We start from the raw sequence: 13926 nt of genomic DNA on the forward strand, positions 1-13926 counted from the left end.
AAGCGTGGGAAAACCCAGACAGATAAACCCCAAAAGCTAAGGCGGGTCTGATCTGTGTCTCTTTGAATGGCTGCTTAACTCCTCAGTACTACACATGCGTTTTCCCCCCTGGATAGAGGACCCCTCCTGCTCGCCATCAGTACTCATGACACCCAGGCTTATGGTTCTAGGGGACTTCAATCTGCCTTCCCTGGGGTGTGCCGCGGAGGCAGCTCAGGAGTTCATGGCTACCATGGCAGCCATGGGCCTGTCCCAGATTATCAGGGACCCGACTCGAGACAGTGGTCTCACTCTGGACTTGGTTTTCTTGTCGGAGCAGTGGCAACGTAATCTGAGGGGAGAGCCACATCTATCCCCATTGTCATGGTCAGATCACGCCCTGGTGGCCCTGAGATTCTCCTATGCCACCTCCCTCTGCAGGGAGGTGGGACCCATTTGGTTGGTCCACCTCCGGTGACTGATGGACCCAGTGAGATTTCAGAGGGAGCTGGGGGTTGTACCTGAGGATCTGCTGCACAGTCCAGCAGAGGCCCTGGCTGCTGCCTGGAATAGGGAGGTGCCCGGGGCCTTGGACAGGATCGCACCTGTGTGGCCTCTCTTGCCTCATCCAACCCGACACTCCCCGTGGTTCACGGAGGAGCTGAGGGTTTTGAAGAGGTTAAGAGATGCCTAGAGTGCTGCTGGAGGAAGACAAAGACTGAATCTGACTGAACCTAAGCTAGAGCTGCTATTAAGGCCTACCTTGTGGTGGTAAGAGCGGCGAAACAGCAGTATTTATCCGCTCTTATTGCATCCACAGATTGCCACTGGACGGCCCTGTTTAAGATCACACGTACCCTTTTGGGGAAGGTGGGCCCAGTGACTCACCTACAGGGCCATGCGGAAGAGTTTTCTGAGCATCTGCAGGATAAAATCACTCAGATCCATTCCAAGTTGGACTCCATGCATGAAGCAGAGTCTGAGGAGATGCCGAGTGAACATTTTAGCCTTGTTATCTGGGAGCTGTTTGATCCTGTTGGACCCAAGGAAGTGGACAGGATCCTCCAGATTGTGAATGCCACCACCTGTCAGTTAGACCCATGCCCCTCCTGGCTGGTGAAGGCAGCTCGGGAGGTGACGTGTGGTTGGGTCCAAGCAATGGTAAATACATCCTTGAGTGAGGGGGTGCTCCCGGCTGCCTTTAAGGAGGCACTGGTGCACCCCCTCCTCAAGAAGCCATCACTGGACCCTACTGTGCTGGACAATTTTCGCCCAGTCTCCCACTTCCCCTTTTTGGGGAAGGTGGTTGAGAAGGTGGTGGCGTTGCAACTCCAGAGGATTCTGGATGAAACAGATTATTTGGACCCCTTTCAGTCAGGTTTCAGGCCAGGATATGGGACAGAAACTGCATTGGTCACACTTATGGATGATCTCTGGCGGGAGCGGGATGGAGGTAGTGCATCCATCCTTGCTCTCCTTGACCTCTCAGCGGCTTTCAATACCATCAACCATGGTATCCTTTGGGGACGGCTCAGGGAGTTGGGGGTGGGCGGCGTGGTTCTGCACTGGTTCACCTCCTTCCTCCAGGGCCGATCCCAATCGGTGGTGATAGGAGAGGAGAGATCCGACCTTCGTCCCCTCTACTGTGAGGTGCTGCAGGGTTCAGTTCTCTCTTATCTCTTATTTAACATCTTATTTAACATCTACATGAAACCACTGGGTGAGATCATCCATCACCACGGGATGAGGTATCATCAGTATACCAATTATGCATCTCCATCCCGGGTGAGGTAAGTGATGCAGTGACTGCCCTCTCCAGGTGCCTAGAGGCTGTGGGGGCCTGGATGGGGAACAACAGGCTTCAGCTGAACCCTGGTAAGACAGAGTGGCTATGGATTGATGGCGCCTCGCCTTCCAGGAAATGGTCATCTCTAGTTCTGGATGGGGTCGCACTGCCCCAGACAGACTCAGTGCTTAATCTGGGGGTTCTCCTGGACTCACGACTCCTGCTCAAAGAGCAGGTGGCAGTCGTGGCCAGGAGGGCCTTTGCGCAACTTCAGGTTGTGCGCCAGTTACGCCCGTTCCTGGAACGGGAAGCCCTCCGAACAGTCACTCACGCCCTGGTCATCTCCCATATAGAATACTGCAATGTGCTGTACATGGGGCTACCCTTGAAGAGTATCTGGAAGCTTCAGCTGGTCCAGAATGCAGCTGCGCAGGCCATTTTTGGTGCCCCCAGGTCGGCACATATAACACCTTTGCTGCGTGAGCTGCACTGGGTGCCAGTTTGCTTCCGGGTCCAATTCAAGGTGTTAGTTATCACCTTTAAAGCCCTACATGGCATGGGGCCAGGTTACCTGAGGGGCTGTCTCATCCCCATTACATCAGCCCACCCCATCATCCAGAGAGGGCATGTTGCGGACCCCGTCCGTAAGAGAATTTCATCTGGCGGGGTCCAGGAAACAGGCCTTCTCTGTAGTGGCCCCTGCTCTCTGGAACATCTTGCCCCCAGAGGTAAGGCAGGCCCCTTCGCTCCTGACCTTCCGGAAGGCCTGACCTTCTGGAAGGCCCCAAAGACTTGGTTCTGCCGTCTCACCTGGGGCAGGAAAGTGGGTAACCATTCTTGGGGGTGGCTCACACCCTAGAGGCCCTCCCAGCAGCTTGGAATTTTACACTGTCATGGATTTTACATTTATTTATTGCATTTTATAATAATTGTAATGGATCCAGTTTTATGGGATTTTAACATTTCTGATTGGAGTTTGATTTTATTGTAAACCGCCCAGAGTCCCTCTTTTGGGGAGATGGGCAGTAATCAAATTTGAATAATAATAAACAAAATACAATTCAGAATCCATTGCTGTTGAAGTTTACAATGGCACCTAACTTAGATGCCCTTCTTTTTGCCCCCAAATATATGGAAAGAGATGTCCTAATAAATATGACAAAGTTTTAGATACTGTTAGTTATGATAAGGTTAATGCTTCCTAAATACTTACCTCCCATGTGGCGCATAGATCTGTTTTATGGTATAGCCATTTTCCATTTTCATCTATAGGATAGAGGTTTTCTCCAGGCTGAAAAAACATAAGTGTCACAGGGGAAAGAGGGGAGAAAATAGAAAATGTCACAATGCTTCAATATTCTGTTAATTTTGGATAAGGAGAGTTTCCCTACAGTTTGAAGAGAAGGTAGATATTTGGGAAGAAAAGCTCAAAGCTGTTTCAATTTACTGAACAGAACATTTACCATCTGATGCATGTCAGATATGACAGACCCAATGAATTAGGTCAAGTGTAAGCAACCTGATGTGCTCCAGATGTTTTGGAGTATATCTCCCACAATCTGTCGCTGTGGGAGTTGAAGCCTTAAACATCTGAAGGATACTAGATTGCTTACACTTGACTAATTCTTTTATATTAATCTCGAGAGGCCAGAATGTCTTTCTTTTGGTGCTTCTGCCAATGGGCAACTAGACATTGGGGCAGAATGTTTTCTAACTAGGAAAGAGGACCAAGATCCAAGTACCAGCCAACTCCTAGCTGAATCTCTAGCACTTTCTCTTTGAAAGAAAACAGAACTAAGACGGGCACTGCATCTAGAATTCTTCTCCCTTACGATGAACAGAGAATGGGTAGCTTTACAAATGGATATTCTGAATTAAAGCAAATGTTTTTTTTTCCTCTCACTTTACCACTTAAGCAAGAATGTATCAATATTACCAGAACATTGATCTCTAGCTTGCTAAACTGTGATTTAGCAAGCTGGGAATGTACAGCTGGGCTCCCTCCCTCTCTTCAGGCAGAAAGCCAATAGAAACAAGAGCCCAAACAGAATTCTAGAATAAGCACCATATTTTTCTTTTTGATGAAGTCTCAAAGGAGTTATATGGGTGGGAGTGGGAAAAAGGAAGCAGCTGCCAATCTTTGTTAGTCACCTATATCCCAAATGTAATTCCTAGGAATGATAGGAAAAAATTATTACTTGTATATTTCATAGGACTAGGGGGAACATGTATAGTAACAGGAAACTATATAAGTAGGGAGAACTATTATTCATACTGCACTGAAAAGAACGCAACTTGTGCCTTATTTGATTCACTCAGTCAGTCTTTAGAATATTATACAGTGCACCTTCCCTTAAACTCTCAGCACAGAGACATATTAATGTTATATTATGTTATGTCCTCTCATGAAGCTATATGCCTCTATGGTCCAATGTACAAGTCATGTTGTAATTAATGCCATAACTATTTTCTAGACTGCAAGATATCAGTTATGAGTTTGGTAGAGTTTTATTTATAATGGTTTATGGTATTTGGTATAAAAGTGCAGCAGAAAATAAATTTAAATATTAATAAACATGGATGTATCAAGGAACCATACAGGTTGCAAAGTGTAGGGGAGAAAATCTGTATGACCATGTCAGGAAATCAGAAATGTCAGGAAGTTTTATTATACTAAAGCTGTTTCTTTCAACCTAGTGTCTTGCTATGTACTGGAATTTACCACAGTTAAAACCCAACACATTTGATGGTACCTAGTTGAAGATGATCAAGCTAAAGTCTGTGAGTTCTGGCCCAGATGGTCTGAGTAGTTTTAGGGCTATACTATGAAGTGGTTTACACAGAACCCCAAGCCTTACTGTGATTGTTTTGATTTAGAGGGTGCCTTCACACAACATGCAAAACTGCAATATGGCTTATCAGTGAAAGAACCTGCCATTGCCCCATCCACTGACTCTCTGGCTCAAGTGGAACGTCGGCAAGTATATTAACTGCTAAGCCATGCTATGATTTTGTGAGTCACGTGATTACATGAGTCCACTGGAGTTGGGTGGCCAATACATTTAAATAAATAAATAATAACAAGGCTAATTATGATGTACAATCTTATCCACAAGGAGTTGTAAACCACATTTCAATTTAGTGCTATTGCTGACCCAGCAAGTCACTCTGTGTACTTTAGCATGAGATACAGAGGTTCACATTGAGGTAGCCTGATTACAGAATTAGTCTGTAAGGTAACCGTTTGCACAAGGCTTTTCCTGTATATGAGAGTATCAATTCCTATATTCAGTATTGACTCATTTATGGGCAATTAAGATTGTTATGGGCATTATTATGGGCAATTTATGGGCAATTAAGACTGTTCTGCCAGAAGGAAACAACTGGATATACGTAGATCATCATGTCTTAGCTTGTGGATGCTCAGTAGGGATGCCTTTTTCAGTGCCATAGCTTTATTGCTATTTTACAACAGGGGAAAATAATAATAGATAGCAGCAATGAAGGGCAGGATCCCACATGCATGATCTGCTACTTGATTAGCATATCCACTAATAATTTATATATGTAAAATACGGCTGTAAAATTGAACACACTGGGGCATGTTCAAAACACCTCTCATCAAAACAGTAAAGCAAGTGCATTGTGAAGAACTTTTTTGAAAGGTTTTGTACAGCCCTAATGCACATAAAATATTTGAGCACTAAGGTTCCATATCATTTCATATGGTCACAAATTCAATCAAAAGCCCTTGAATCCATGTTTATATTCCAGGTGCCAGTCATTGCATATACAATATGCATACATATTTGAATGTTGTCATCCTACAGCAGCTTCACAATACAGATATTTAAGTTATGAATATATGTCTTTTGACAGAGACAGTCAATATAAATCCATAGTCTTACTTCCAGGTCTTCTGCCCACTGAGCCCTTCAGTGCCACTATGTGTCGATTTACAACTGTGGGATGTGTTCCTAAAACAATAATGGTTTGCCAAGACTTTATCTATTTACAGTTTACAGTCATGACCACTAGGGGGAGCTCCAGCACAGGTCTTTACCTGAAAAGCCATCGGCAGTTCAATAAGATAGAGATCAACGTAGTCAAACTGTAAAATTTTTAAGGTCTTCTCCAGAGTTGGACGCACCAATTCTGGTGGGTGGCACGTATTCCACAACTAGGGCAAAAAGAAGAAAAAAGAAAGAAATCAGGATCTCTTCTCCTTGGAACCACGGAATATAGAAACAGAAAATTAAAAAAATATACCATTTTGAGAGTACAGTGTTAATCAAAATAAACCAGCACTAGTTATATTAAATTCTAGAATAATAAATGACAGTTTTGCCAAAAACAAACAAAAAATGTAACACTTTTTCTAGGGGAATGAATACTTTGGCAAATTTTCTTTAAACAATAGCAGGGACAGGCTAAGATCCAGTGACTATTCATCTGGAAATAACTGCCACTCAAATGACTGGAACTTAATTCTGAGTAGAAGTGTATAAAATTATGCTGCAAAGGATTATTTGCATGTGTGTGTGTGTGTGTCACCAACCAATGAAATTGCTTATAAGTTGTCATCATTATTTTAATTGTTTAATTCCCTCCCTCCCTTCTTTTTATGAATGAAAACGCTTTATTGGTAGGTACTAGCTGTGCTTACACACATGCTTAGTGTCTCTCAATTCCACACTATTACCTTAAAAATATACACCTGAACAAAGAATTACAAGGCAGTGAAAACTGTGTAGTTACCAAATTTAAATGCAAGCATTACATGAAAAAGTTTCCTGCTGGGCTGGGAAGTTAACTGTACATATATATATATATATATGTGCGTGTGATTTCCCATCACTTTTTTTCCCTGAAAAATCTGAAATGTTAAAATAGTTGAACAGTCACATATGTTGAGATATAGGGTTCAGTTTATGCTCTCAACATAAATCTTCAACAAAAGACAGCATGTACCAGATGGACCATTTCAAATGCTTTCTTCTGCAAAGTCACCTTCAGTTTCTGCCTGGGCATCCTCAGTAGCCTGCAAAGAGCCATCTGCTTGTTCTCCGGTATGCGTAGGAAGGCGATGCTTTACAAGGATGGATTTAAACTGCATCAAGGGGGCATTGGTACGGACACCCATAGGGTCAAAATGAGTTCGGCTTACAAGATAGCCGGCTCGAGTCAGAAAATGCAAGAACTTATTTAACTTTGGCATGTTCATTCCTTTAATGTTGTGTCTGTGGATATTATAATAAAAGGCAGGATGCTCAGTGTCACTTTCTAACTTCTGGAGCTTAGCTCCATTTTGGCTAATTCCAGCACTTTTCCTTTTCTCATGCACAATGTAGTCATCAGCTGCAGCATCTGATGGCTTAATAAATACACCACACTCTTCTTGTTTACTCTGACCACTAGGAGCATGAACTGAAAATGGATTGAGAATTGGGCACTCTGCCTCAGTGTTTTTAGAAGGGCCTGGATGTCTTTTAAGCCATACTGAACTGCTTCAAACATTCTACTGAGAAATCCTGCATTGAAGAGGGATCCTGACCACTAAGGACCAAGTTCAGCTGTGGTCGCTCCAGTCATCTGGCTATGGCACTCATGCAGAAGCTGCCAGTAAGGATTGTCTTCTGTCACGTTGCCCTCTCTTTTGAATATCCTCTCTTCACACCACTGACAGTGAATTAGGTACTGAATTTTCTTGACAGTGTTATCTGCACAAGGGGGACCTCTCAAAACTCTTCACATGTACTAGGACAAAATGCTTCAGAGCCACAACAAGCAAAACGTTGATGCCTTTGTTGCATCTAGCAGCAGCTCTTGCCACAGCAGCAACCACCATCCTAGCAGCCAGCTCCTTATAGTACTCTGTCCTGATAATGTTGCAACTGTAGTGACCCTGGGCCACATGCTGAGCCTTTGAGTAGAGAGAACTTACATCTGTTGATGTCACTGAAACAATTCCAGGATTTCTTACATTTCTGAAAGCTGTATCTCGGTAGATTACTGATGATCCAGATGGGTCCAGGTGTATGAAATCAAATGCCCTCAAGTGCATGATGACATTGGCATCCATTTTTGTCACCTCAATGGCAGGCAGGTTTTCTTGCCCTTCTTCCATTGCTTCAACACAGCCATCTTCCTCAAAATTCATCACAACCTTCATTTTATTTAAAGGACAGTTTTCCCATATCATGGTCACTGAATTTTCGTTATAGTCATTAATTGTGACTTTTACTGAATTTCCAAGATGCTTTGCCCATTGTAATTCCATTACACCAGTGGCTCCAAGTGCATCCAGACATTCCAAAGGTTTCCGTTCCTCAGACAGAACAGTTAAAGCACAGACGACAAGTTGTCTGTTAAGTTTCATTTTTGGATTAAAATAGGAATCTGTTTTCTGTGGTGTTGAATAGTTAGGAAGGACTTGTACATCTGTGTCTGCTTCTTTCAGGACTTCATACTTAGGAGCAAGGTTGAAGTAAACCTTAATTCATCTTCCCTTTTATGTACTTGTTGTTCAATATGTCCTATCATATCAACAATTCTTCAGCTAATTGTTGCTGAACAGATAATACATTGTTAATGGGATCCTGTTTTTATGGATATCTGGTCTCCTGCAACATTTGGTTTCACAGGACGGCATGGCAAGTCACAAATGCACATTCTGTAGTCTTCACATTCAACAGACACTTTCCAATGAAGATTCTGAAGGTGGCGCTGGAGCTTGTGAAATTTACAAGCTTTGAACCTCTCTTCAGGACATAATGGGCAGGACTTCTTGTTATCTGCACATCGTTGGCCTTCATTCTTGGAATCGGAAGAAATTAGGCAATCTTTCTGCAGAAGAGCCAGTTTTTTTAAATCAGCAAGGGTCCTCTGAATTGAAATATGTTTCTCTTGTGGAGATTTAGATGATGCATTCAGTAGGTTACTGTTAAGATCTTCAATGGAACTTTGCTCTGTTTCTTTCATTTTGGCATTTATATCTTCATTAATAATTTCTGTATCTTGCCTGGAGCTATCAGGTTTTTTGGAGATATCCATCCCATTGAGCTCCTCTGCTGCCTCCTTATCTTCCTCATCCTCCCTGCTTTCCAAAAGTCTCCCTTCCTTGGGGGGCGACGGCAGGGGTTGCAACAACGGCACTGGGGCATCCTCGGTCACCATCTTTCCCACAAAGCAAAGTTGAAGAGGAGAGGATGACTTTTTCCCCCTCCTCCTTCTCAGTCTGCACACCGCTCAGGAGTGATCTTTAATTGCTTAATTTTCAACCTCCAACTTCTTGAATTGTTGATATGCCTCCACCTTCTTTTGCAGGGTGATGCCAAGCATTGCCTTTCAAAGGATGCTATGACCTGTGATATGATGACAGTGGAACATGCTAGGTGATGGAAACATTCAGTAAAGCCCTTAGAAAAAAGGATGTTGCATTGTTATCCAGATATTTCAAAGCAAGTGTAGTTTCATTGTACAGGAGACTCTTTCTGTGTTCCTTTGGGCCACAACAGCTAGAACATAACTCTGCTGATCTATGATCTAACCCCAGAATACTGTGCTGAAATCCCATTAATTTCAGTTGTGGTTTGTAGCCATGTAGTTTGTCAAAAGGAAGGAATCAGGTATCCTTGAAGTGTTTGAGATTATAACTCCCAATATCCCTCCCTCTCTGTTCACCATGCCGATAAGGGCTAATGGAAGTTGCAGCCCAAATATCTGGAAGGTACTTAGGTTGTTTCCCCCACAGCAATAAATGATAATGTTGATTTAGCGGGAGGTGGGAATTCCAAAACAATTGCAAAAACACATTTTTTTGTTTCCCAGACTTGTAGATCATATTTCAGTGACAAAGGTTACAATCCTTTCCTCACTCAAGTCAATGGGATTTACTTTTGGACACAAACATAGATATAGGATTGCACTGCCTGATTGTGAGCCAACTCTCAAAGTTTGCATGAAAAACAACTTCTACAAAATAAATCCCTTGTGGGGGAAACTAGGAACTGTGTTAAACTTATTTTTTGTTTGTATCATGGATTTTTAAAGTAAGAGTTTTGTTCATAATTGGTCTTTTCCTTTTTCCTTTATTTTTTTCCTATCAATTGTGCATGTTATGATCCATTTGGTAAAGATAATTGCCACGTATCAACAATGAGAATGTGAGAAAGCTGCCAAATCACTCTTCTGCCAAGGTTATCACTTTGTCAGGAACATTGACAAAATTTTAGCTTCATGAAAGGGATGATCTATCAGGGAGGAAATGACTGCCACCCCCAATAAAAGCCAACTACCATCAAAAGAATTGGCTACTGATGGAAGAGAGTGGAACCCTCAGAGATTCTTTGCCTGCCATTTTTTTTAATGCTTTGACTCTGAGCAGCATGCCAAAATATGGATGTTGATATTTCTACTAGCAAGTACTTTAGGACTTGTATGGCCATTATTCCAATAACTCTTCCAAATTATCTAGGGTGCCTTGTGTCACCAACTCATCTCTCAGTTTGTCAGCAAATCCTGCACTAAATTGGTAAATCAGAGACAGATCTTTCCATCCCACATCTCTGGCAAATAATTTAACATCCTATATGTACAATACAATATATCCACACTCTCTGCTGACCTTGCCTAAGTTTGTAAATTTCACAGCTAGCAGTCAGGAAACTCATGAAATTATCAAAGGAACCTTTCAATTTTTGCATGAAGTTTTGTTAATTGTCCAGCACTGGTTTGTTGCCCTCAGTGATAGGTATGGCCCATCTGGCTGCCCCTTCTTTCAGCAAACTCAGCATGAGAGTCACTTCAGTGCAATCTGTGGGGAACTCTGCTGGTCAACCTGCCATAAAGAGTCCACATTGAGTCATGAAGGTCAGGAATTGGTCTTGGTCTCCTCAAAACATCTCTGGATCTCTCATGAGAACACAGAAATACTGGCTGTGCTACAGGCAGCTGTGCTGCTGCTGGCCAAGTTAAATTCTATCCCAAATGTTGTGTTAGTTGCATTGTAGCATTTTGCAAGTTAGTTATTTGTACATCTACCTGTTGTTGGTGTTGCAACAATGCTGCAGCAAGGTGCTCATTGGAGAGTGGAGTGCCCTGAGGACCAGAGGCCATTTCTACCAACAAAGGCAAGACCTTCAGCCTCTCTTGGAAGACTTGAAGGTTGATGTCAGGCCCACTAGGTAGACCAGACCAGGAAATCAACTCCACAAGAAGACTAGAACTACAATTAGATTGGCTACAACAACAGAATCTTGCAAATCTGTGCTGTATCTCGCCTTACTTCTTATTCTCTAGTGAATCAGGGAGGCATCTGCCTGAGCCACTTCCAAATTTTATCCTGTTTCTCAAGGTTTAAAAAATGTTTCAGCCTCCTTTGCCCAGGTGATGGTTCTTGCATGTTTCCAATAACAGTTGTGTATAATTGTACTAATTAAAAAACTACCCTTTTCAAATGCAAAAGCCATGGCTATTGTTAAGACGGTATGCTGTCCAGATGTATGGAAACGTAACTCCCATTATCTAGAATCAAATAAGCCATTGTTCTGAGTATGGTTAGTGAGAAGTCCCCCATCATTCAATAAATTAGGGTCATGTGCTCATCAAACTAAATGGTGGGAGATTCAGAACAAAGAAAAGGTTACCACTGTGATTCTACACATAGTTCAAGCTGTTGGTTAGGGTCCCTAGTGCCCTTAAATGGCTCTGAATCAAAATACACTAAGAACCACTTGCTCCAGATATGTTAAGTTCACCAACAACCATTTTGCCTGGAGGATTTTGGGTGCTGTTCCACACATCTGGAGGGTGACCATATTGGGAAAGGCTGATTAACTCCACATAAATCTCAACTCATAAGCAGGACTGGGGGAGATTTGGGCTAGTTGAACTCAGGGACCCACCACTAAGGCATTCTACTTCTCCCAGCTCCCCTTTTCCTGAAGTAACAAAGAGGGAGATCCAGCCAGCCAACCAGCAGGAGAAGGATAGGATCTCATCTGAATTTTTAAAATAAAGTGTGCAATTGAATGTGAGGGCTCCAAGATGCCTCTTATCAGCATCCCTGGGAAGAAAAATTATAGAAAGTTTCTTCCAAATGCCCTCTGCCCCAATAAAATCTAGAATTCTAGTGAATAAAGGCAAGACTTTTGTTGACCCATTCCATCCTTGACATTTGCCACCTGCAGTTTATCTGTTGTAATGAAACAGATTTGTAATTCTTAGTGATAAAATGAAAAGCTTTTCTCCATCTGCTTTACTCATTTGCATAACAACTTTCTATTAATCAAACCTGTTGCTTCTGACTGTTACCCTTTTTCAATGTTTTCAAATTGCAACTGTTTCAAGATTGTTTTTGTCAGCTATTTGATATGCCTTTTTGGGAAAAGAAAGAATAGATACAGCATCTTTGAGATAAATGAAATATAAAGGCTGCTACATTTATGAAGGACAAGGCTATCTGCATCAGAGGCATCATGCTTCTCATTACCAGCTGGAAATGTAAACAGAGAGGTGTTGTTGTTGTTGTTATATTTTTATCCTGCCTTTTTATATATAACTCAAGGCAGCGAACATACCTAATTCTTCTGTCTCCTATTTTCCCCACAACAACCACCCTGTGAGGTGAGCTGGGCTAAGAAAGAGGGCCTGGCCCAAAGTCACCCAGCCGGCTTTCATGTCTCAGGCTGGCCTAGAACTCAGAGTCTCCTGGTTCCTAGACCAGCGCCTTAACCACTACACAAAACTTGCTACTGCCCTGGTGCCATAACTGGAGACTTTCCAGAGGCCTCTGACTGGTTACTGAAGAAGAAAAAACTGAACCAAGCAGGTCTTTTGGCCAGAACTCTGCCCTTATCACATCCTTGCAAATTATAACTCCTTTGCTTGCTTGCTTTTAGGAGTAATGTTCATTTCTAGACATTGACCAGTGAGAAGCAGCATATGCAAATACAACAAAAACCACACAGAAAATTGAACTTCAGAGTAAAATCAGAAATAAAGTTTAAAATAAATAATAAAATAAAAATGTCAATAAAATCAGAAATTTCAATCGATAACTAAACATAAACATCTGGATCAGGGTCTCTGCGCATATAACTTCCACCTGCAGTCTTAGAACTTAGACTAAGTCAGTTAGAAGCTATTTGGGGACTTGCAAAATTGATCTCAAAAGTGTCAGTTGCACCTGCCCTGTTGAAACTTGTTTTCTTTTAACAGAACTATCTGACTGCTGTGGCTTTATTTTTCATAGCCTCTGCTAAAAATACCACAATTATTTATCTCACAATGATACAATAAGCAATAGAGGGGTGGACAAATGGTAACGTTTCATTATTCTCTGGCAAGAGAAGACCTCTCAAAACAGGAAAGTTTGGGCTGGTAATTATACAGGAAAGTTCGCCTAAGGGAGAATTTCACTAAGTGTTCATCAAAGCAGTTGCAAAATTTGGAGTAAAAGCCTAAAGCTTGCATTCAACAGAATGGGTACACACAGCCCCTAACCTGAACATAACAGGTTTACTAAATTTGTACCCACATGATATAACTGTTATTGTGTCAAGGAACCTCCTTTACAGAAATGAGAAGATACCTGCCTTTTCTTGAACAAATGATGGGCCTAATGGGAGGAAATCCTATATGTTGAGACCTAGCAACATGAGATTTCAATCGGTCTTACATCAACCATGCAAATGAAGTAGGTGTATACCGACCATTCTTTCAGACATCTTTTTAACCAACATTCAAAAATTTTAAAAAGGAAATTTTTAAACTTCTCTGGGCAAGGAGAGTTGGAAGACGAGTTACAAATTGCTCCACTAAAAGTCTTGTTTCTTTAACCCTTTACTTTTGTCAGTTTCAGAGGCAAGATTTAATTATGCATTATACGTTCATTATTATTTTTATGTTTATATGACTGATAGTGAAATAATTATGAAAGTTAATGAGGGAAAAAATGGGAGGAACTCAGTAATTAACCTGCACTGGCCTGTCCTTCCCTTATAGAAACTAACAACAGGAAAAATTAAGAGAGTATTTCAGGAGCAATTCTTCACTAGTCCATCAGCAGAAGGAAGAAGTCTAATAGGATGAACGTGAAAGCAGAACTTTTAAATCACCAGAGAAGGACTTTGTTGATGAAAATGTATTTAGTGTTGCTT

At 42.0% G+C, this 13926-nt stretch overlaps 1 protein-coding gene and 1 pseudogene across 3 annotated transcripts in view; both read right to left on the bottom strand.

Annotated features, from left to right (window-relative positions):
• Nucleotides 1–13926, bottom strand: part of AKR1D1 (aldo-keto reductase family 1 member D1) — a 73713-nt gene that overhangs the window by 16504 nt on the left and 43283 nt on the right. For all 3 annotated transcript variants that reach the window (XM_063309554.1, XM_063309556.1, XM_063309555.1), the window contains exons 3-4: nucleotides 5829–5945; nucleotides 2979–3056 (exon numbers count right to left, since the gene is read on the bottom strand). In XM_063309554.1, the coding sequence (XP_063165624.1) occupies nucleotides 2979–3056; nucleotides 5829–5945 (195 nt within the window). The remainder of the gene's footprint in view (nucleotides 1–2978; nucleotides 3057–5828; nucleotides 5946–13926) is intronic.
• Nucleotides 6382–9000, bottom strand: LOC134501644 (TRMT1-like protein; annotated as a pseudogene).

The sequence above is a fragment of the Candoia aspera genome, chromosome 7, assembly GCF_035149785.1.
Source record: "Candoia aspera isolate rCanAsp1 chromosome 7, rCanAsp1.hap2, whole genome shotgun sequence".
NCBI classification, from domain to species: domain Eukaryota; kingdom Metazoa; phylum Chordata; class Lepidosauria; order Squamata; family Boidae; genus Candoia; species Candoia aspera.